The 25,702-nt window shown below is 32.9% G+C and overlaps 2 protein-coding genes across 2 annotated transcripts; one reads left to right on the top strand and one right to left on the bottom strand.

Annotated features, from left to right (window-relative positions):
- Positions 1–5,900: 5,900 nt before the first annotated feature.
- LOC115991737 lies at positions 5,901–14,165 on the bottom strand. The gene is made up of 10 exons (XM_031115627.1): positions 13,824–14,165; positions 12,517–12,653; positions 12,274–12,408; positions 11,280–11,390; positions 10,285–10,569; positions 9,686–9,885; positions 8,661–8,958; positions 8,065–8,175; positions 7,276–7,467; positions 5,901–6,283 (listed from the first exon to the last, which is right to left on the bottom strand). Exons 1-10 carry the CDS (start codon positions 14,008–14,010, stop codon positions 5,936–5,938), a joined length of 2,004 nt encoding a protein of 667 aa, XP_030971487.1. The 5' UTR covers positions 14,011–14,165; the 3' UTR covers positions 5,901–5,935.
- A 6,536-nt stretch (positions 14,166–20,701) lies between these two features.
- On the top strand, positions 20,702–25,018 carry LOC115992535 (cold-regulated 413 inner membrane protein 1, chloroplastic). The gene is made up of 6 exons (XM_031116738.1): positions 20,702–21,139; positions 21,237–21,356; positions 23,124–23,219; positions 23,454–23,518; positions 24,412–24,481; positions 24,568–25,018. Exons 1-6 carry the CDS (start codon positions 20,985–20,987, stop codon positions 24,731–24,733), a joined length of 672 nt encoding a protein of 223 aa, XP_030972598.1. The 5' UTR covers positions 20,702–20,984; the 3' UTR covers positions 24,734–25,018.
- Positions 25,019–25,702: the final 684 nt, after the last annotated feature.

Genomic DNA, 25,702 nt, shown 5'->3' with positions numbered 1-25,702 from the left:
ATATAAGGGGTCACAAACTAATAGTATCAATACATTAATGATATGAATAAAGTCAGGGGACACAAAATTTTCACTAATTTGTTTTATATTAGTTAAATTAACATATTGTAATTGATGCAGAAAAAAAAAATTATATGTTATAGTACAATCTTGTAAAAGTGATGTTGCATCACTTATAACTTGACACCTATAAGTTATGAAGAACCATCATGTCCCCTCAAGAAAAAGAAAAAAAAAATTCACAAATTCACCTTGCAAGTTCTAACAACTTCTCAATAGTCTATTTTATGCCATGTAAATAACTTTGCATCTCTTTCTTATCTTCTTCACTCAAACCTGAGAAAAATGAAGAGATGACAATCAAACTTCACCAATCGCACAGGACAATCAGAGACGATGCCACGTTCAAGCCAGGGTGGTCACAGGACCACCTTGACCTGGGAAATTTTATATATATATATATATAATAATTTAAAATTTTTATATTTGCCCACCCTTTGAACAAAGGTTGTGACCACCCTGAAATTCTACTTCTCCTTCTTGTTCTCCTCCTCCTTCTTCTTCGTTCTACATTTCCTTTGCAAATCTTTTTAGTTTTTCTAATTCTTGAGTTGTCTGCCCACTTCAACTTTATTGCATAGTTTTGTGTAATATTATTTTTAGTTTTGTTAGCCTTCACATGGCAAGTACAAGTAGTATTTGAAAAGGAAGCTGAAATTCAGCTTTTTATTGACTTTAAGCCTCCTGCCTCCACGTTATCATCATCTTTTCTTCTCTTTTCCTTTTTCTTTTTTTTAATTCAGCTTTTTTTTTTTTCTTTCTCTCATTATTAAATACATTTTAATCTTATTATATTTTAAAGATTGTTAATTTGTTTTTTGGGCTTAAAGATTGACATACTAATTGAAATATGACTTATAATTTTAAGACCCTTAATAATTTATATGAGTTTTAATCAATATTATATATACATATTTATAATAATGACAACTTAGTAATATTATGTGCGCCAAAATAGACCAATGCCAAGATATTTTGTTTTAATAGACAAACCGAAATGGGAGCCTTGAGTCTGCTTTGGGCAATTGGGGTAATGGACTAGCTAACTAGTGGTAATAAAGTAAGTAAACAAATAATTATTAAAGGAAAAAAAAAAAAAAAAAAAAAACTATGCAATTGTAAGGCAATGGGGTGAGGCATTGTATTTACTAGTTTAGAATTTACATTGTGGTAATGGGGTGTGTGCTAGACTGTTAGTGGTCAATAAAGAAAAATAATGAAACAACTAAACAACAAAAATTTATGTTGGATTAAATTGTTAATAGAGTCTTGCTATGGACATAATAATAATTAATATTTTTATTATATCAAGAAATAATATTTCAATTGAACTTATAGTTTATTGTTTATTTTTTTAGCTAGTATTATGGACAAATATTTGATACGAAAATCATGTACCCAAGATTCATCTCCTACCAAAAATATTATAGACAAATATTTTTTTGTTATCAATATATAAAACTCTCTATTTATTAAATTGTTTAATTTAAATTTCTAAAGGACCACCCTAAAAAAAATTTCTAAAGCTGCCACTGAGGACAATCACATTAGTCTTCACCTAGTCCATTTGATTGGCCTCACCCTCCTCACAATAGCCATGCATCACCTTCCACTCCATCCCTTTCTCCACCAATGGCCATGGTCTACAACCACCTCTCCAAGGCTGTGAAGACCAAAATCAAACACAACTCAACAACTTCAACTTGCGATTCCTCAAAGTATAGGTCGCACCACCTGGTCTTGTAATTTTTTAGTAGTATAAAACACTTTTTTTTTCTAGTATAAGTATGATTGATATCCCACATATGAAGATTATGAGGAGGAACAATGGATTTTTTTGGCCATGGGAAGAGAAAATGCAATATTCCTCACGTTTGGAATGGGCGGTGTTGGACAAAAGCAAGTAAACTTGAATCCCTTAATCTCTATTGATCAAAAGAAAGATAACTATCAAACCCTAAACCTTCTATTTAAAATGAAAAAAAAAAAAAAAAAAAGTAATTATGTTGTAAATTAAATGCTCAACAACAAAAACAACAAAGAATTTTTTGAAAGAATATGATGCCTATCGAGTGGCGATGTTAATTCATGGAGAATGTGTGAGAGTATGGGCAAGGGCAACAAATAAATAATAGGGAACACTACTTCCTTGGCTTTTTCTTTAACTAGTTTTCCTTCTTCCCATGCTAGAATGCTAGAACCCTAAAATGTCTCTCTTTTTTTTTTATTATAAATTTGTTTGGAAAAACAATTTCATATAATTGTTTCACTCTACTCGTATATTGAGTTTTTAAAAATAATTTCATGCAATATGTGCAAAATGAATGGTAAACCCTTTGTACGTTTTAAATTTGGCCTCACGCATAAGCCCCTTTTTTTAAAGTAAATAAATGATACTCCATGCAGGTTGAGGACCAGATGGATCAATTATTTGTACTAGTATACACTTCATGTATATACATTGGTATAATTACGATAATGGATTGTATATATTCATAGTATTATATAAAATAATAATAAATTTGAAAAATATTTTTTTTTGCGAAGCTTAGATTAAGGGTGTCCAAGCAACCCAAACTCCTGACCAAATTGCCTAGACCTACCTGTTCGTCACCTAATCCGATAACTCTAGCTGTCAATGGTGGGTCTCAGCCTTCAAAACCTGAGTCTAGTGGGTCGAGTGGTGGGTTTTCTCCTCTAAAACTCAAGCCACCCTACCCGACCAACTAGCACTTTAAATCAACCCTCCTCCGCTCAAATATTCTCAGATTCAGTGACCTTTAGCTAAAATCCGATAATGTTTGGTACTCCTCAACTCATATTCGACAACATTTTGCCCTCCTCTACTCTGATCTGACCAAGTTTTGCTCTCTCCTTCGCCTACCGCCACTCCTTTATCGATTTTGATTGAATTGATTGGTCGTTTTCTAGAGCCTGATTTGACTTGACTTGTGGTAATTGATGGTCAATGGCAAGTCTCATCTTAAGCAGGTCCGGCCCAAATCTAACTTGACTTCTTCCACCTGACTTGAGCAGTTCGGATTCAAGTTGAGTCCAAAACCGACCCGTGGACAACCTTAGTTTAGAATAGACGAATGAATTTGCATGTAAATATAACCATACATTATTACAGCATAATTGAACAAACACTTAACATGTATTTGAAATTTAAAAACACTCGGCATCAAATTATAGGATAATTAAAGAATATTTGACACAAAATTAGAATCTAATTTGGATTATTGATTGGACTTTCTTTGAACTTCCATTCCAATATGAAATGGTTTATAGGTGCATCACATTTAATTAGGAAACTTTGTATCTCTTAAGAAATTATGTACTTCTTATATATTTTATATCTTTCTCTTCTCTAAAAAAAACGCTAAAGAAACTTGTGTGATCGAATCTTACCATCACAAATATTTAATTTGGACTGATTTGATATTAGTAAACAGCTAACCACAGTTCTTAATGTAGAACCAAACCAACTCGAATTCAAGTTTTGAGCGATAATTTATAGCAGCAACCATCAAAGTTCAATTATACGGATAATAACCATAAAAATTAAAAATTATATGGATAATACTCTTTTTTTTTTGCTAAACGTATGGATAATACTCTTTGTTGCTAGTCATCATATGAAACTAATGATGTCAGGAGTGATGTGTGAGATAAATCTTGTTTCCTATATCCACGCCAAAGATGCAGGTATTAAACCTTTTTTTTAATATAATTATAAAAAAAAAAGATTATTATAATTTTTTTCATACGTGTATCTTTGTTTGTTTGTTGTTGGCTGGGAGTAAATAAGTCTTCAAAAGATAAAATGGAAGCTTTTTATTTATACTAGGAATATTCCATTAATTCACTTAGCTTTCACACTTTGCACATTTTACACCTTCTAATCTCAAAAAATTCCACGGTACCGGAATCAAGAAAGTTGAGTACTTACAAAATTAGTATTATATAAAAAGACTAACGTATTAGTTTATGAAAAGAATTTGTTAATTTATTGAAAAAACTAAAAGACTTAATATCTTTTATAATATTTATTAAAAGACTAATTATATGATTCTCAAAAATAAAATAAAATTTAGTACTTAAAAAAATTATCTATATATCATATCATATCATATACTATATAATAAAAGTTGGGTTTAGACGACGTAGTTGCACCAAGTAGCTTCACCAAATTGAAGAAATTTTTTTAGATGAAAAAAAAAAACATTTAAAACCAACTAATATTAGATTAACATTAGATTTTTTGTTCCTGTCAACTTCTAATTACAAAGACCAACAAAAACTAATTAGATAAACCCAATCCCAATCAAATATTACTCCCAAAACTAATTAGATAAAACAAGAATACAAAAACTTCTAATTAAAATGAATTAAAAGGACAAAAAAAAAAAACTAATTATATGAAGACTAAGACGCATAAAATATAAAAAATAAAATAAAATAAAATAAAAAACAGGATGGAGAAGATGAATTTGATCACCATTGAAATTTTATTTGCATCAAATACCACTTCCAAATATTAATATTTTACTATTATATATTGACTCCTTTTAATTTTCAAACTAAGTCTCTCTCTCTCTCGATTTAAAAAAAAAAAAAAAAATCTTTCTCTCCCTCTCCTAGAAGCTGTTTGTCTGATGATAAAGAGCGCAATTATCAAAAGTAGACATCATAAGTTGAAACTCTATTAAAAAAAAGAGTTTAATAGGCTAGTTTATTATTAAAGGTAGCTAAAATAGTCTATCAGATATAAAGCACGTTATCCAGAAAATCACATAATGCATAGCAGCATACGGGTACGTTCTAAACTGAATGCATGAAAAATGTCTTTTTTTTTTTTTTGCTGAATGAAACATGTCTTCCTCTCACGTGGCTTCTCACCATGTATTAAATCTTAGGATGTTTGTTCAAAAATTATTTTTTTTAAAAAAAAAACTTAGGATTTGCTTTAATATAATCTGGCCAACTAGAAACAATATATGCAGTTTTAATTAAACTTCATTCTCAACCCAAAAAAAAAAAAATAAAGAATTAATTATTTTTTTAATTATTTTTTTAAAGTTCAACTTCAACATTTGACTATAAATATATTTTTTTAAATGCTAATTTTAAATATGACTATTTCAGATGCACATTCCCTCCAAAAATAAGTTTTTAATATTTTGGCACTTTGACATTTTTGTCTTTTTCGAATTATAAAATTTCAAGAGCAACAACAAAAAATAAGGGGGAAGAAAAATAGAAGTCAGAACCTCAAGGTTTCTATGTAAAACACGAAACTCGCCTGAAATTTTGAATGCAACTCTTATAAGTTATAGCCTTATATAATATTGCATTATGTGTAAACTATCAAACATTTGTAAAAATAGACCATGAGTTATTCGTGCTGACACATGTTTACATTACTTTTACGTAAATCATTATCAAAGGAGGACTTGTGTTACACTCAAATCCTCTAAAGGATCACAACTAATGGTTTACACATAAAACAATATCTTATAGGAATTAATTGTTGTGAAATCCACAGTGGTATTTAGTAGTATATTCTTCCCAAAGAGATTTACAAACCCAACAAAACAAGATGGATGAACAAACATTTGATTAACTTTTTAGAAAACTAAAAGAGAAAAAGGAAAAACATAAGAACCAACAGTTTATTCTGCATATAACCCATTTATACCACAGCGCCAGATATTGATTAATTTGATTTAACTCATTTTAATTCTGTATGTTATCTCTTCATAAATAATGAAAATATAAGGCTTCCTATACTTCACAACAAGAAGAAAAAAAGCTAATGATATGATTTGTTGTAACGCGCGACAGAAGTTTGTAAATTTAATTTATCAATATATTACTCTGTGATCTCCATTATACAAACCTTTTCAGAAGAACAGGCATTCAAGGAACTGTAAATTGTACAACAAAGCTCAAATGAGTTGAGGGATGAGGGTGTAACATCAACCCACTCTTTGTCAATCAACTCAACATGTGAATTTGGCTTTGGGAGTACAAAGAACTGGAGCTTATTGATCCATTTCATCAACTTCTTTATAAAGTTCATTGAGAATATCATGTCAAAATTTCCCTCAAAATTTTCTACATCTTTTGATATTTGGATACCAATATCTGCTTCACGTGAATTAACAAATCCAAGAAGAAGCGGGTTGGCACCGATGCATCTTTGACTGATACTGCATATCTGCAACAACATAAAGCATCAATAAATCAATTGAAGTATGATACTAGGAAAGTTTAAGAGGCACATGGGAAAGCACACCACACGAGAAATATTACATGATATGATATGTAGCCATAACACAAACTCCGATTGTCTCAAGGCAACATGTAAGAGTAGAACATCCAAATTAATAAATTGATATTCCCTTCAGCACAAAGTTTCATATTTATATCACCCGAGTCACCAACCAACATGACCAAGGGTACAGACTTTGACAAGGGAAACCCATTACTTCATCAAAAGTTCAAGGTTATTTTCTCAACTGTTCTAATATTTCGCAATTTGACAAACAATAATAAACACAGTAGTTTGGGTTTTTTATTTTGATAAACAGCTACATAGGGTTTTTGATTTGCACTGAGTCATAATAAAAGGGCTGACCATATAAATGGTGCATATCATTTTCAAGATACGGATTTTTTCTCTCCATGCACATATAAACAGAAGGTAAAACACTGCATGTGCACATCCTTTGTTATACAATTCAAAGGAAAATGTTTATATAAATTATATGGTTACACGTGTTGGTGGTTGAATGTTAGACACTAAAGAAGAGAGAATCCATGAAAAGCATGTAACTTTAGCAATATAAATTTTATAAACCCCTAGACATTACAGTAGCCTGAAGGAAGTTAGATGCATACATGACATTTTCACAATTCATAAGTATTTCTTCTGTGCTTTCAGCAACAGAGAAAAGGGCAGAAAATAATATTTAGAGAGAGAGAGAGAGAGAGAGAGAGAGAGAGAGATTACTCCACAAAAAGCAAATTCTAGAAATTATATCCCATTTTATATCTGACTTGGGAAAAGTTATGGATCCCAATATGACTATGTGCTACACTACAGGGGTAGCGTTCCCCCGCCTAATGAAGCAGTCCTAGAGAACTTAACAACAGGCTAGGGTAGCACAGTTGCAACACACAATCTGAACAATGCAATGAATGTCTAACCTCAATGTATTCCACACCAATTTCGCTAAGATTATCAGGAATGTTGTGTGATGAAAGCAAGCTGATAACTCCGCCAGAACCAACAGGTGATTGGAGTATTTCCCATGGAGATTTCATCAAAATTTTATGCTTTTTCTGCTCTTCCAGTGAACTGCTAACAACCGGGAGCATCTCTTCTTCCAGAAACCAGACCTATGAGAGAAATAGAACATATAAAGGACAAGAATGCAGCATATTGAAAATAGATCATTAATATTAGAAGAAATGTGATTTATTGCTGTCAATATGGACATCTTAGACAACAAAGATACATTCTATATACAAGTAGGACAGCTATCTCTCTTTTTTTTTTCCCCTCCATAAATATCAAACATTCGTAATATTTAAGGAGGTCACGGGATCCTCGACTCTGGCACAACATTAGATTGAACCACACACACCATGGTGGTTCAAGGCCATGCCACAAAAGGTTGTCAAAAGCTGTCAAGAGTATTATTGAAATACTGTAGTTTTGAGAATCTAAAATATAGAGATGCCTTATAATGTCATAATCTTGGATATTTATCAAACTTAAGCTGCTTAACATTGGCTCTCCATGTTAACATATAACCATATCCTTCATTAACTTAAGTAACAATAGAAACAACTGACATAGTTCCATGATTTTAAAACATTCAAATTTCCTAAACCAAAATGAAAATGATACTCTCAATATACAATTTAGTTCATTCCTAGAGCAGCAAATCTCAAAATAAAAGAGGTATTATTCATGTGGCTGTAAATGCTGACCTTTTGTGAGTCAAACGCAAAGTAATCTTTCTCTAAGAACAGCTTTCTTAGAGTTTGGATTCCATGAGCTGAGCAAACCAAAATCAAGGGCACAGATGCACGGTCTTCTATCTGTAAAGGACACAGTTCATTAGATTATGTTGAATAAAATTCTTTAAACAATACCACAAATTTTATTTTATTTTTTAAAATTCAAAACAAAATAGTTACATTAGTAGAGAACTAAGAATTACATTAGTGGGACCTCAAATTGATCAAATTCTAACTTTAGTGCTAGAAATTGGTTTTGTTTTCACATTAACCCATTTAAAGATAGCGTTGGTTTGAGAGCTCTGTCAGTTGGGTCTCCAACAATTGCTCTCCAGATTTTTCATATGAAGTACTGATAGCCTTCCTATTATATAATATTAGTCCACCTTCACATACAGTAAATAACTCAACAGACAGGACCTGAAGTGATCATAAATTGGTAACAAACACCACTATAAGAAAGAACTTATGATTAAAAGATTCTTCCATCCTTATAAAATCTGATTAGAAAAGAACTTTTCAAAATTTAAATTAAAAAAAAAAAAAAACTAAAAATGAGTAAAAACCTTTACAAATCTCTGATCATCACTAAGCAATGTCTGAATGAGGGAAGATGGTGAAGTCTCAAAGCTTTCAAAGTCAACCAGATCAGGGTCATAGCCCCATCCTTGCCTTTCACTTTCATTCACAACTAAAACAATGGCTGATTTTCCTTTAGACAGGAGATGGAGTCCCTTTTCTCGAAAAGTTGAATTCGTACCCAGCTTTTCTTTACTTGCACAAGAAGTGAGGCATTCCTCTGATATTTTCAGAGTACTTGTTAGCTTGGCTTCTGTGGCTCTGAACAACTCAGTTACATTCCATCTGATTCAAGATGTAAGATGAAAGTAATAGGTTCAACACTTATGACAGAGTAGACAAATGAAAACACCCTTGGTCCTACAAATTGTAATGAACTAGCAACTATATCAATTATTTCCAAATATTGAAGCAATTCAGAGAGGATGGGGAAGATTCTCACAATGTGTAAAATATGGGGTGGGTAATCACGGTCAAGTATGATTTTGGCTTGATCCTTTGTGTGGGGATACTATTTTGAAGGATTCTTCCCGGTGCTGTTCAGTATAGCTCAAAATAAAGAGGCCATGGTGGCGGATAACATGAATTGGCAAAATGAGGTTTGTAATTGAAATGTACCATTTTATAGATATGTACTTTTGATTGATTTTTGTTTTGCCCTTAGTATACTGCCTGTGTACTAAGGGTTTTTTGTATTTTTCATATTTATCTGAATGAAGCATTATTACTTATCAAAGAAAAAAAGACTGAATTAACCAATCAACCAGGCATGCAAACAAAGAAGAGTTTAAATAACTCTACTCAATCAAAGGCGTCACACAGGTAATAGATTATTTCAACCAGGCGAATCACAGGATTGTCGTGTTAGAAATGACTAATATGATGATATAATTATAGAACAGCTTAGTTCCCATGAACTCCAAATCAAATATGAAAGATCAACATTAACATCAACTCCTACATAAATCTAATGATCTACTAACAAAATGTAGTTAGCTCATATCAACCTCACCTCTTAGAGGGTATCTCAATATTTTGTAATGCCAATTGCAGCAAATTGGAATTGACACCAACAATCTGATCAGCAAGCAAGCTCCTTTGGGCTTTCTCCCCAAATCTAAACCCATGAAATACATGTTGTTGCTCCATTTCACATAATTTCTTTTTCGCTGTTATGAGGCGCCTTTGGAACTTTTTCCTTTCCTTCCATTCCTGAAATATATCAAAAGATGAATGACCTTAATTGTACACAAACCAATGTGTGCAAGTATATGAGAAAAAAGGAACAAATAATCTACATTGGATCAAGCACCATAGCGCCATTTAATGCAAAATAATATGATTGTTGATTTGTAGGTTATTGATAGTGGCAAACGCAAAAGTATATACGCAGCAATTTAAAATATAGAGTATCATTTCAACCCACTCCCCACCCCCCCAACTCTTTTTTTCCCCCAAAACCCCTAAAATAAAACGATAACCACAAAAGAAGCCTAGTAAATATCATGTAACATGGACATAATGATTGCATGTATCTAATCATCAGATGAAGTTGATATCAACCAATAACTTTAATGAATCAATAGTAGAATACAAAAGAGTATGCCTCACAAGCTGCCGCCTTTCTTTCTTGGACCTCTCATCCAAACGTAAATTTAACTCGAGAAGTCCCTTGGGAGGTGTAATCTGCATTTCTCTTCTATTCATGTCAACATATGGAACTATTGCTTCAACAAATGGTACCCAGATTAGGTGATCAGAAACGCGTGTTTCTGTTGTCTTTATCTCTCTGGTTTTAGGCAGCAAATTGACAGATGAATCAAGCTTAACATGTAGGAGATCACTTGCCCCACTGTTGTAAACATTAACAACAGTTCCCACAGATTCACCAGTTTCCTGAAAGGAGAAGCACAATTGATGACTTGAAAAAACCATGGCTTTCCAAAGGTGACAGATTAAAAAAAAGGAGGTTGGTGGGGGGGGGAGGGAGAGATTAGCCAAAAAAATATAGAAGAGAATGTTTTTTTTAAATGAAAGGATACACAGTAGTATCAGACTAAACATCATAATGAATATGTGCACACACACACACACGCATATATAACATGTAAAAAATCATCTTTTAAACACTATAGAAGATCACACCTTGTTGATTGTATCACAAACCAAATACAATCCCAAATTCCAAGTTATATGTGGAAGAAACCTTTGTCCTACTACTTCTCAGAACAGACATTTTGGACTAATAATGGTTAAGTGATTAAATCACCATTTCCTAACAGCTTAATCTTTTGGGACCTCAGTAATTTATTTTGGTATTAGAACAAGTGATCTTCAGTTCAAGCCTCGTCTCCACTCTACTCCCCATTTAAAAAGTTAAAAATCTCACATGTTGGACCCAATTTTTTAATAGGGAGTTTGGATCTACATGTGAGGGGGAACATTAGAATAATGATTAAGTGATTAAATTCATCATTTCCTAATAGATTAAGCTTTTGGGACAATCGGTAATTTATCACCCCACACACGCGCGCACACACAAAAAACCCACCTTATTAAAAGCACACATGAAAATGTATCTTCCAAACATCATACTAAGCACAAACCTTAAGAACAACTCTCATGCCAACAAGATCAGGAGTATAAAATTCGCCTTCATCCAATTCTGGCCTGTCTTCTTCTCTCACAAGTAAAGTAGAACCAACAAGCTGCTTAGCCTGAACATATTTCAAAAATCAGAAGAACAGGCATGCATGTTAATATTAACAATAAAGAAAAGGCATGCATGTTAATATGATAAAACAAGTCACCACTACATGAATACTGTGAGTGTCTAAAAGTACCATTTTTTTAATAAAAATTACCAAAACTTTCTTTAAATAAAAAAGTACCAAACTTTTAAGTTTTCATAACAAAAAGAGCAAGAATCTTGGAAAGAATATCATGGCTGACCTGAAGCACTTGGGATAGGCTTTATTGAGTCAAGTTGAGTTTGATTAGAATGAAGCTTATTAGAATGAAGCCAGGTAAGTTCAGAATCTTAAAGGGACTTCCTCCTTCTATAGAAGCTTGAATAACACAATGCATACTTACACCATCCAAGTTGAAAGTTGCTCTAAGCTTCTACAAAACCTTTCCATGAAACTGAACACAACATATAGATTCTTGATTTGGAAAAGATTCAGTCTTTCTGTAAATATACTAATAATCAAGTTTCCACTTGAAGCAGTTGTTTCTTTTTTCTTTTTTTCTTTCATAACTTAGAAGTTCAATGGTTATTAAGTTATTAACCCATAATTTTTTTTAATCAAAGCAAATAACTTCCAACAGTTTTGAATAAATGTACCGAGGGAAGACTAAGATTATCTAACGGATCCAAATTGGTTTTTACTAATTTTTCTCAGAAGAAGGCTCAAAATTGTATCTATTCCTCATTTCAAACAGATTGCAAAATTTCATCAAGAGTCCTCTAAACAAGGTCATCCAAATACCCCGCTATACATATTCAATAATAGAAGCACACAAACTAAGAGAAGTGAATGTCAGTATAAATTAGCACACAAGCAACGCAAGAAAAAAAATTCCTAGAAAAAAGCTCACCTGGTCCACCGTGTCAATTCCTCTTAATTTAAGTATCCAACTCTTCTGACCAGCATGTCCTCTTCCCTCCACCAGCTCAACTTCCCGAACTGTTTCTCCTCTTGAAACTCTTTGCTTCAACCATCTTATCCCAGGCTAAGATAAAAGTAATTATTATTTATAATATATTTATACAGAATATTCAATGACAAGTGACCATATCAAAGGTTCCAGAAGTATTCTGAAAAACAATATTTGTTTTACCTTAGAGAATCGCAATTCAGGAAAACCAGTGCTGGTTTTGACACGAATCTCTCCTTCAAGTCCATGAAAATTAGATATGTATCCAATTTCAACAAATCCAGATTCAGTCTTGGAGGTTTCCAATGTCTCTTGAGTAGCTGAAGTGGGTAACAAACAATAAAATAAACCCGTTATATCATTGACTATTTCAAACTCATCATGGGATTTGAATTTTGATCTGAACAAACTTTTAGTAGCTGAAGCAGAATTGTAGACAATAACATAATAGCACCAAAATTGCATTAGGAAACCAAAAAAACAAAAACAAAAAAAGGTACTCGAAAACCATCAATGGCAATAATATTTCTATAAGCATTGCATACATATCTAAAATGGATAAGTTCTATATTAGATTTACTAATTTAAACAATGTCTCAAAGAGTTGAGATGCTCAAGTGAAATAAATCAGAATTCACAAACTCAAGACACAAAAAAAAACTACACGGGCCATAATACATGTTCTTTGTAGTCTACAAAGCACGCAGTGGAAAAAGGCACAAATAAATGAAATAATAGACAAAAGCTAAAATAATCAATCCCCTCAAAAGAACAGTTTCATGAACAATAAATGTGTTACAAGAAAGACCTTTAAGTCTAAACAAACAATGCTACAAAACCAGCACAAAATAAACCAAAGAATCCAAATCAATCAGGAAGATTCATTTAAGTACGTGTCCAATCACAAAGAGTTCTGAACAATCTTGCTGATTTGAATTCATTTGTGTTTTTTGGGTAGTTAAAGCTGAATATAAACAAACTATAATTCAAGCCCATCATACCAATTTGTACCAATAAGAGGATTTTCCCATTCCAAACTTTTTTTTTTAGAGATAATTTCAACCTATGGCAATGCTCCTGACAACTGCTCTTTATCATCAAACCAATACATCAATTTTTTTTTTTTTTTTTTAGGCTGGAAATTGAACCTAAAATCTCTTATTCGACAAGAGATTTTACTCAACTAGAACCCACTTTCCCATTCCAAACTTGAAAAACTTTGACACAATCATTTAATAAGCTTCCACCATATAGATAACAGACCAAACAAGATTCTTAATTTATGTGACATTTTGAAGTATTCTACATAGTACTTATCAAAAAAAGAGTATTCTAAATACAGCAGTGAATGTTCAACAAAACTTTAAAACACAGCCAATTCACAAACACAACAGAATATTGTTCCAACTTAAACACATAAATAACTAGAACAATAAAGCAAACCCACTATGCAAAAGACCATAATAACCCAAAGAGAAGAGGCAAATTACCAGTGGTGCGTGGTGCAGGGATGGCAAGTCGGAAATTTCGCTGGTGTTTGAAGGGCAATTGAACATGGTAGGGACGGGTGGTTCGATTATGGAACGGAGCTCCGATTAGATGACGGGTCGGAATAGTGGTCGGTAAAGAGGGAAGTGGGTTTGAAGAACAGAGAGCTGAAGAAGCTCTCTGCATCATTTTTTTTTTCGCTTGGTCTGAGATTGGCAGTGTGAGTGTCACTTGCTATTTTCATTTACCACTACTACTAGTTTACATTTTGTACCTTTTTTCTGTTTAGAATTTTGAATTTTCTGAGTGGACAGATTTTTCCATTTTTCTTTTTATTTTTTGGGTGACAAGAGAAGATTTTTAAAGGATTTTTTTTTTGTATTTTTTCAGTTTTAGAATAATCTATTTTCTTTAATTACGTCCACTCATCTATGATCTACCCTATGTGATAATTACTTGGAAGCTCGTTTAAAAAAGATGTCGTGTGCGTTTGGTATGAAATGAAAAATTAAAATTATTTTACTATTAAGTTTATTTTTTTTACTATTTGTAGGCCCATTGTACTTTTCGACACTATTTATGGACCTCACTGTACTATTTTAACTAATTTTTATATTTATTTACAATACATTCAACAATAATTTTTCAGTTTTAACAAAATAAACGGTATCCAAACACATCCTAATTAATAAATTATTTTATTCAAGTTCAGAATTCATTTGTTGTCAAACGCTCTGAGAAATACTATTATTTTATTCCCTAATGAAAATAGGATTTCTATTTAGTAAATGCAAGGAAAATAATTTAAAATAATTATATTAAAATGTTGGATAGATTTAAAAGATTGAGATGGTTGAAATAATATATACCCAACAAGAGTCGGCTTGTGCGGTGGTGTCTGAATCCTAATGCGTCTAGTGCACTAATGCATCGAACACAAGCGTAATTCATCATATTATGTAAGAAAAATAATCACAAAAAAGGGTATTTTGTAAGAATCGACAAAAGTGGGTGTTTAAAAGTATTGGCTTAGGTGTATTTTGGCGCTAATGATAATACTTAATAATGCATTATATGTGTGATGACAAGCTTTAGTGTAGGATACCTAGCAACTTGTGGTAAGCCGTTAAGTTACAACCTTTAATCATTTAGCTAAAACATCATTTATGACTTGTTTGAATTGAGGAAGAAGGAGCAGAGTGTAGCAAAAAAAAAAAAATCGTTCAATAGTAATCTTGTTTGCTCCACAACAATTCAATTGGTCCAAAAGCAGAATATTACTCATTTAGTTGTTTTCTTTGAGTTTACCAATAATTTTAGGTGAAAATAGCCAAATACCCACGTTTTGGCAAAATTTGTAACAAACTAACATTGTTTCGAAAATATTTAGCAATTTACCACTTTTTTTAGTACTCAAATTTCACAAAATTGAGTTCTAAATCAGGAAAGTCAATTTCATACCGTACCGGTTGGTGTATACTGTGTTGGCCAGTGCACCGGTACAGATAACCCCTTGTTTCGTACTGGAAAAAATACTGGCCGTACCGGCCGCGTACCAATTGTACCGGCAAAATCTAGTTGTTTCGACCGGTAAATGGATACCGGGCCGAAACATGAAAAGTCTCATTTGTAAGGAAAGAAAACAGAGAAAAAGGAGAAAAGGAAGAAGACGACGACAAAGCAGGGGTGGCGCCATGAAGCAACTGCTTCTTCTTCTTCTTCTTCTTCTTTCCTTTTTTTTTTCTTCTTCTCTGTCTGTCTCCCTCTCTTTTTTTTTAGCTGAACTTTGTTATGTATGTGGTCTGGTTTCTCACTTTCTCTTTATTTGTTTTGTATTTGTTTTTGAAGTTTCCTAAGCTCTCCACGTGACTACAGTACATTGACACTAGATGCCTAGCATTGGAAATATTGAAGGCTTTTAATTTTTAAATAAGAAATGAGCTCTCCACATGAAAGCTCTCCATCACTTCTTTTCAGTTTTGGCCTTTGAACCCAACATGATGTGACATCATATACATGTATTGCCATATTGCCACAGTATTGCAACAAATTTATATTTAGAACAATACTAATATTACAACATTTTTAAAAAAAAAATTGTTATAATCTATCGTGTGAGGAGTTGTGAGTGATAAAAATATGAACCCACATACACTCACAATTTTTTTCACCCCTCACAACTTATCATATAATGAGTTGTGGTAAAAGTTAATAACTCCATCAAAAAATATAAAAAGTTGCCAATGTGATATATTGAGTTATTAGAAATATAACTCTGTATATTGTATAAAATAGTAAAAAATAGTGATAAATCTGAAACGGTACGCCGGTATTGACCGGCATCTGAAATATATCGTACCGCTGGCCAAACTGGTATAGCCTCCAGTACGGTATTGCCTTCCTTGTTCTAAATAGTAATCGAGTTCAGTGAACTCGAGTTCCTAGATGAGTCGCCAGCGTGGCACTGCTGATTTGGAATTTGAGAGATTAAAAAAACAATGTGGTACTCGATATTGCGAAAATCGTGTACTTCTTTATAATACTCTAGCTTTACAAAGTTGAGTACCTTGTTTTTCTTTTTCTCTTTTTCTTTTTTTTTTTTTCTACTTTTTGTTTCGTATAAAACTTTTACTTATTTTATCTTCAACTGCTTGTGATCATTGTGTCCACCATGTTGGGTGCATCATAGCACCATGGGTCCAGCCCACACTTGATAAAACACCTCATTAAGGGAGAGCTAAGGAAAAAGAAAGTGGCTAAGCAAAGTCAAGGCAAGTGAGTTGCATTTATTGTGATTTGATGTCAAGAGTGTGAAAGGAAGAAAAGAAGGAAAATATGAAGAAATAAAATGAGAGGCCATTTGGCCAATGAGCAAGAAGTGAAGTCCTAGAGAAAGTGAGGATAAGTGTAATCTTGAAGAATTGCGTGAGTGAGTGAGTAAGCAACTCCAGTTACTTTTGCTTAGCTAACTACAACTCCAATTACTTGCACATGAACTTTTTCAAGTCCATACACTGTACTTAGTTTGGTGGACACAACGATCACAAGCAGTTGAAGATGAAATAAGTAAAAATTTTGATTAAAAAAAAAATAAAAAAAAAAACCAAACAAACAAATTACTTGACATTGTTAAGTTTGAGTACTATAAAGAAGTACTCGATTTTCATAATATTGAGTCTCATATTACTTTTTTAATTACACACATTCCAGGTCAGTAGTGCCACGCTGGCAACTCACCTAGAAACTCGAGTTCACTAAACTCGAGTACTATTTAGAACTCGATTTTGTGAAACTTGAATACTAAAAAAGTGGTAGGTTACTAAATATTTTCGAAACAGTGCTAGTTTGCATAAATTTTGCCAAAACGTGATATTTGGCTATTTTTGCCATAATTTTACCTATTCAGTGACAAAGTACACATCCAATGGCAACCTCGTACATTTAGCGATAACCCATTACGAGAACTTGACAGGACAAGGGAATGAGATTGTGGATGAGTTTCCACGTGGAGAGCTCTAGTTTAATTAGACATTTAAAGCTTCACTTTGTTGAGTATTGGTTGGATCTAATCCTCCCTTTATGGTTGGACTTGTGACTCGCCATTATTGCATAATCAAGCTACAAGCAATCACGTTTACAAATACAATGCCAATCAAGAAAGATATGATAATCAACACAAAAGCATAATGTTAGAGAAAAATATGAGTGTTGGTATAGGCCATAGCGTTAAAGATGATGTTGTTGTGTGTCTTGGGTGATTTTAATAGTATTCTAGTTTAGATTGGGGAGATATGATGAGGAGGGGCATTTGGATGGTGCTGCTAAATGAAGTAGAAATACCTTTTGGGCATGATAAATCAAAGAAAAATGGCATTAAAAATTCATAAGTAAAAATGGGTGTGAGTGTGACAGTTCCCTTTTGAATAGGAACGTGGGTTTTGCTATTTGATGTTACAGAGTGTATTTTTGCTTGCTTATTAGTTAGTGTTTTTGGCTATCCCCTTATGCGTGTGGGTCATTGGCATTTTAAGATGGAAACCAATGGTTAAGATCTTTACAACTTTTATCCACCCTTGGAGATTTATGTAAAATAAGGTGGCATACTTTCATTTGAAGCATTGCCCACATTTTTTAGTCATAATTTCAGGAAAGGTGGTGTGTATTGTACTTTGGCTTGTAAATTCACATTTGGCTCTTGTACCATCCTCCTTATTATGCATCTATTTGGTTTTATACTTTCACTCTAAACACAATACAACTATATGCAGGGGTCAGCCTCTAAGCTATGTTTGGTTGAAGTGATTTTAGGAGGATGGAAAATGAAGGAGATAAAAGTGGAGAGAAAATGATATTTTTGGTTGTTTAGTTGAGGGTGAAAAAGATGAGAGATTTTGGTGGGGTCTACAAGTTTTCTCTCCTCCCCCTCCAAATACACAATCTCTCCAAATTGGAGAGAAAATAAGAGTAAAAAGTGGGCAAAAATATTTGGAAAAATTGCCCACATTTTCTTTTTTATTTTTTATTTTTTGGCTACCTCAACCTGGATGTAAATGTGGCTTGCCAACCATTTTTTCTTTCGGGTTTAACTGGATGTTGATTTTTTTTATTTTTAAATATGATGATATGCGAATTCGTGAAACACCACAGTACCATACAGTGCTTTTTGTGGGACGTTTTTTCTTTTTTCTTTTTTAAATTTATTTCTTATTTTTTATTGGACATGAATTTTTGTTTTTAATAAACTTTGGGTGATTAAATTTTTTTTTGTTGGTTGTTTACCTTTTTTAATTTTTTAATTGAACATTATTTTTAATAAGGACATATGAGTAAATTTGTATAAAATAAACACAAACAAACAAACAAAAAAGTTTTCCATTTCTATCATCCCATTTCTCTTTTCAATCAAACAAAAAAAAAAAAAAAAATTCATCCCTCCACTTTTCCACCTTTCCAACCAAACACAAATGAGGGAAACTAAATCTTTTCTATTCTCCAACTTTTCTATCATCTTCTCATTTTCTATTTTCTCACTTTTCCATCCTCCTAACCAAACGAAACCCTAAAGTCTAGGGGCCTATTTGGTTAGAGATTTTTAGTATTGTTGTTTAAGTGTTGTGAAAATACATGTAAGTTATAAAGGGCATGTTTGGCAAGTAAGTTCTAATACACATTTTTACATTTTAAACAACATTATATACATTTTTATACACTTTTTCATCCACACGTATATCAAAAACACCCAAACAACATTACTCCTCTATCAAACGGACCGAAAATGTTATAAAAATATGTGTTTCAATATTCAAACTAAAATCTATTGTTTAAATAATTCTACTCCATACCCCTTCATACCAATACTCTCGATGTTCTCTTAGATCTAGGGAAGGCCATGGACCATGCAGAGAAATAAAGCAAGTGGTTCAAACTTCAATAGTTTTTTGGGTCAATTTGGTTTCTACGATTTCTAAATTTATTGGATCACGGAAAACATTGGACGGTGATGGGCCCATCAGATTGCATTCATTTCACTTGACCTATCAGCCTTTCAGGTTTTACTCGTTCCGATAACGAGTAACTGGCCTCGCTCTCCAAGAATTAGAGCATTTGCACTGATCTGAGCAAATTTTTTATTTATTTATTTTAGCATAGATTTTTTTTTTTAATTTTATATACTCACTATTTAAAACACCCAAAATTAAATTATTTATTTAATTTGACACATGAATGGAGGTATATATGGACTAGGGGCAATGGCCTCTCCCAATTTTTTTTAAAAAATATTATTATATTAATAGGTACTAATTTTAGTAATTTTATTTAATAAAATTACATTTTGTCCCCATTAACAAAGTCATTAATTCTTTTAAGAGTAGTGTTATAGGCTTATAGCCACAAACTTTTTTATACCATTTTTACAAACTACTAAGGTAACACATTTTTATTAGTTCGCACACTCGCATCACCTTTTACTTAACAATAATCACTTACCACATTAGCAATTTACCAAAAAAAATTGTAATTTTAACATTTTTCACCTTTTAAAGGCCATAAAAAATTAATAGATTAAATCTAAAATAAAATATACAAGCCCATAAAAATTAGTCTACAACAAAAATTATCAATAATAAAGCTAAAAAAAATTAAATCCAATCAATCTATTTTACCCAAAAACAAACAACTTGGCCATTTAAAAAGTTTTAAACAAAAATTCTTAGTGATTAAGAAGTAGAGTCAAAGGTAAGAGCTACCACACACATCGAGCAGTAGAGCTACCTCTAACTCCAAATTTTGGCTTTATTCTTGATTTGATACCAAATTTCATTAAAATATCATTTTTTTTCTTGATTTTTTAAATTGAATAACCACCGTCCATTCTTTTTTTTCATCCACAATGTATATCCTTTTTCTCATTTTCAAGGTATGTAAAAAAAAAAAAAAAATTAAACAACTAAATACAAAGTAAATAATGTTAGTACAAATTTACACAATTATTATAATAAATTTGTAAATTTACACAATACATAAACTAATATAAGCCATTTCTAAATAAAATTGTGTAAATTTTACACGTTTTTCTATTATAAACGAAAGCAATATAAATACTGAGTACTATTTTATATTCACTAAATTAGAGCTGTTTCTTCAAATATTTAGATAACTTAATACAAAAAACTCTACTTTTACTTGTCTATTATTTTCAATCACACCAATCAGCCTCAATGCTTTATTAGAAATTTAATTTAGCGTTGGGATGATCATCCTCTCTAAAGTGAGGCTGATGCGTGAGACCCACACGTGAAGGAGACGTTTTGTTTTACAAGACCGACGCACTGCCAGTTAAAAATCTGTGAGACACCATCATTATTTTTTTCTTCTTCTTCAATAATTTTTTTTGATAAGCTTCTTCTTCAATAATTTAGTAGTCCAACACCTGGTTTTCCTCCTCCACGTGTAGTATCAGCACAAAGCGGTCCTCGTCGTCATGATGTGATGATTTCACAAGTGTGCAGTGAAATAAGCATCCTACCTTCCTCTTCTCTTCAGCTATAAAAAAAAAAAGAATTTGAGATTCACTTTGTCTCTCACACTCACAAGAGTTTCAAGTACACTCCACAGTACAGTAGTCTCTGTCTCTCTCGTCTCAAAAAAAAAAAAAAAAAAAAATGGTGCCTCTTTCTCTCTCCTCACCGCCGCTCACAACTTTCCCTCTAAACTACAACTACAACAACAAGAACAAGAACAACAAGGCCTTTCTCTTCATCAATGGCGCTCAAAGCTCTACCTCGCTCGCCGCCTACTACAATCCCCTCAGCCTCAGGTACACGAAAACTGGATTTAAATTTTTTTTTTTTTTGTGTTGTTGAAATTTATATATAATTGTGGTTACAATAATAATTATAATACTGTTGTTGAAGATTATCTTCGGTGGGAATGGCGATGAAGAAGAAGCAGAAGAAGACAGGATTTGGTACGGTTTGTTATGCTTCTCCTATCACTACTCGTAATCTGCAGTTTATCTCCACTGTTTCTTCCTTGTAAGCCTCTACACTCAATTCTCTTTAACAATTTCATCTCTCTCTATATAATATATAATAGCAAATTGAATTTCCTTACTCTTTTTGTTTTTTGTATTTTCAATTATAGCGTTTGAGAAAGTAAATTCTGAAAATTGTTACTGAACGACGATCATATGAAAATGTTTGGAAGTGGCTTTTTTTTTTCTTTTTTTTCTTTTTTTATAATAATTTTATATTTTTAAGTTGCAACCATCACATATCCAAGTTTGACTCTTGCTTCATAAATATTGACTTCAGCTACCAATTTGGGTAAATTCTTGAATTTCTGTAAATAATATATATATTTATAAAAATAGTGAATAAAATTTAATCTGAAGTTAATGTCAAGCTAGAACCTTGTGTATTCCTTCATTACAAGTTGTTTTCTAGAAGATCCTTTTTTTTTTTGGTAGTTGTGCTTGAGAGGGTTTGAAGATAAAGCCAAAATTAAGCAGAATTTTGTAAATAAGCAGAAAATAAATAAACAACTTAGAACAAAATCGAGCAACTTTCTAGGATAAATCAAAGTGTGAGTAGAAGTGATTTCGAGCCTGAAACTTCTGAAATCATCAATTGGAGCTAATTTACTACCAAGTGTTACTAAGACTGCTTCTAGATTAAGTTGAAACTATTTACTAGAGAGAAAATTTGCAAGTCTAGAAGTATGATGGATGATGCATGATGCCTTCTCTATGGATAACCCTCCTCCCTGTATAGACAATGAGGTAGTTTTTATCTTTCCGAAACTTCTCAATAGCTTTTACCATTAATTCTGAATTTGGAATAATGATTATGCCGTTTTCACTTCAATGAATGCTACATGTACTTGGAATTTTGCCAAAGAGTTGGTTCCGACTATCCATAACTGTTGATATTCGTCTCTCTATATCTCTTAGTTCCCCACATTTCTGATTCCCAAATTATTTGAAGTATTTACCGTATGTTGGCTAACACACACTTCATAAGCTTGCATCTTGTGGGACTTCCATTTTTTGGCTAGCTAGCAATCATAGAATAATGTTCAAGTATTCTTGACCATGCAATGGCTAATATTATAAGGCCATGCAAGTTTTCTTCTTCATATATTGAATGGATTTTATCATTTGTCTTGATGATGTTGAGACAAATCAAGAAATGAGCATAGACTAGCGATTGGCGCTAAGTTTAGCAATGGATCTATATATATAATTCTTGAGAGGGATAAGGAAGTATTAAAGTAGTTGAAGATATGTTGGAATTAACCATTGGTGACATGTGGTAGATGTTGATTTGTCCACTACTCCTTGGCTTGGGGAGAGTCAGAACAGTAGTCAACTACGAACTATAGATTTCAATCTAATTTTCACTCTTGTCGAGGTAGCGTTGACAACATCAATTGTCCAACATGTCTTAACTATTTCACTTTACTTCAACAATTTGTGCCAATATATTACTACAATGCTCCACTCGAGACCTTGCAAGTTGACCATGTAATGTGGGTTCTCGAGTGGGCTTGTTTTAAACACTGAATCAAGGTGTATGGCTGGGCCAATATATTACTACAAGCTCTTTATTGGCTGCTTCTCTTTGCTTGTGAAAAGTAGATTGCGATGAAATTATGATCATGTTGTTCTTTTCTTAAATTAAATGTTAAAAGAGTTTTGTACTTGAGCATTTATATGGAAATACATGCATCTTAGTCACTTGCCTTTGTTTAGAGAATCAATCGGATGGTGTTCTCTGATAAATTTTCAAATTCTTTTTTAGGGTGTTAATTTTTGCCAAGGGAACTGCCATTCAGAAATCCTTTCTTGTTCCCTTGCTTGCTCTACAAGCTCCAGTAGCTGTCATCTCATGGATTAAGTAAGCCCTCCAAAAAAGATTATTTCTTTTTTCTCATTGAACAGAAGCAATGTCATTATCATTTTTGATTGATTCAGTGAAAGTTAATTGTATTCATGCTTGCTGGTTCCAAAGTTTACTCCATTAGAACCTAAAGGCATTTATCTTACGGAAGCATCTCCCATGGATCAACAAAGCCTTTTAAGTTTTGAATGCATACATACCTTGTTGATCTTATATAAAATTTATTTGCAGGGGTGAATATGGTTTGTGGACTGCATTCTTGGCACTTCTCATTCGTCTCTTCCTCTTCATTCCTGGTAGGTCTTCTTAATTACCTGGTTTAAGCTTAGGTAAAGATTTAATGGCTTATTTCTCAAATCTTGATGACATGGTATTCAATAGCTTATGTGATTTTCTTACTGGTAATAAAATCAGCTTTTTGCTCTAATTTTGTACAAAAGCATTGGGAATATTGAAGAATTCACCTTTCTTTCTTGAGTGCTTCTGATCTTTTAAAATTGGCCTACTTTGGTTCATGTATGAGAGGATTTATATACTATTTCGCTCCTACAAAGTTTTCATCTATGATCTGGTCTGTGTATGGACCCTTCCAGAACCACTGGAAGTCAAGGTGTCTCATGTCTGTCAACAGGATAACTGGAGAAAAGAAACATGACTGTCCTAGATCCACAGGGAGATAATTGCAATTCTGGGGTTTGAGGGATACCCCAGTGGTTCCAGTACCCCTTGTGGTGCCTGGGCACTGGGGTGTGAACCCCACCAGCCTCCCCTCCCCCTATTTACCTAGCAAAAGAAATTGCAAGTAAAATTCTTAGGAAATATCAGCAGTTCTTTTGAGAAACCTTGGGCCCCTGTATGTTTAATGTTGATGATCCTTTAACCAACTGGCATTTCCTCTCCCAATAAAGAAGGGGTGTAACTGTACAGGGTGAGGTCATGTGTTTAATCCCACCCAAGTTTGTGATTTACTTACCTTTCAGGGCAGGGGAAAAACTAAGGTCCCTGTATTTTAACAGTGAGGAATAAACTTACCACAAACAAGCCGTGAGTAATAAGTCTAAAGATTAAAAAGAAATGAAAGGGTTGTTCTGTCTATGCTTCATGACGTCTTGCTCCGTCTTTTACCTTCTGCCATTAACTTAAAGGAAAAAATTCAAATCAGTCTTATATCTGTCTTCTTTGTTTATAGGTGAGCTTGAGCTGCTGTTTTTAGCATTAATACTGGTGATTGTGGCTCCCTATCAAGTTATGGACTTTCGGTAAGTAGAAGCATTTTTTGAGACCAAATGAAATCATTATTAGTGTTTTCATAATTTTTATGCTTCAAGGTATATTTTATTGACAGGGGAACTCAGCAAGGTGCTATTGTTTCCTTGTTGATTGCGGGATATTTGGCTTTCCAGCATTTCTCAAGAGCAGGCAGCTTGCAGAAATCAATTGAGCAAGGTTCAATCGTAGCTACCTTAGCCATCGTTTGCACCACTGCTGTGTCATTATTACTTTTGATCTGAGTTTTTCTTTCTCCAAAATCATAAATAAGAACAGGCTTTAAGTCATCTCTTAATTATTGAAATAATTTCTTTCTTTTTAATTGAGAAGAGGGGGGGGGGGGTGTTATAAAGTAACAGTAATTATATTTTATGTATCTTTCTTTCTCTTGTTAGCTGTCTGTGTAATATCCTTAATAAGGACAGTAAATGTTGAATGTGTAGTTGTATTTTGTAAATGAAGTATCTATGACTGGTGTGGTCTTGCCTCTACATTTTTATGAGTTTCAGAGTTTGTTCATTATATTATTGTGGCCTAAGCCGGTTCCTCTGTCTCAGGTTACTTCTTGCACGTTACTATTTCAAACTTCATTTTTCATCTATAACTAAATTCCTAAGCCCTCTCTCTCTCTCTCTCTCTCCACACACACACCATAGCTGCTCTTGGATGGATAACAAAAACATGTGGTTTTCTTACAGTAGAGAAAACCACTGTCAAAAATAGTTGGCAGATTTTATTCTTGACTCTCTTGGGTGCACTAGTCCTTGGATATTCTCCTGGTTTAAGGAAATTGCTTGTCTTCTGACATACTCATTGCCTGCTAGAAGTCTATAAATCAACGCAACCTTCCTACTATTTTTTAAAGGCTCTCTTCGGGATGGATTTCTTGAGGTTAATTGCACAAACAAGTTGTTAACGTTCATGGTCAACGGATTTGGGCATTTATTGTTTTCTGGAAAGACAAGATTATTGTAGATTCTTAGCCCTAATTTGCACATTCCTACAACATTCTTTGCCCCTTGTACCTGAACTTACAATTTTTCATCTGGTTAATAGTTTGAGTGCTGGTTATTGTCTTACTCCCCACAACTGTTTAAGCAGATGTCATTCTCAGGGGCCAGAAGTATTGCTATTGCATGGTCAGCTTTATTTGCAATTCGTCTGTGACCTTATAACTTGTGTGGCAATTGTATGTTAGACATTTCTAGCTT

Source organism: Quercus lobata, chromosome 5, assembly GCF_001633185.2.
Source record: "Quercus lobata isolate SW786 chromosome 5, ValleyOak3.0 Primary Assembly, whole genome shotgun sequence".
Lineage (NCBI taxonomy): Eukaryota > Viridiplantae > Streptophyta > Magnoliopsida > Fagales > Fagaceae > Quercus > Quercus lobata.
The sequence above is the reverse complement of the archived record's forward strand: the minus strand, read 5'-3'. Positions and strand labels throughout refer to the sequence as shown.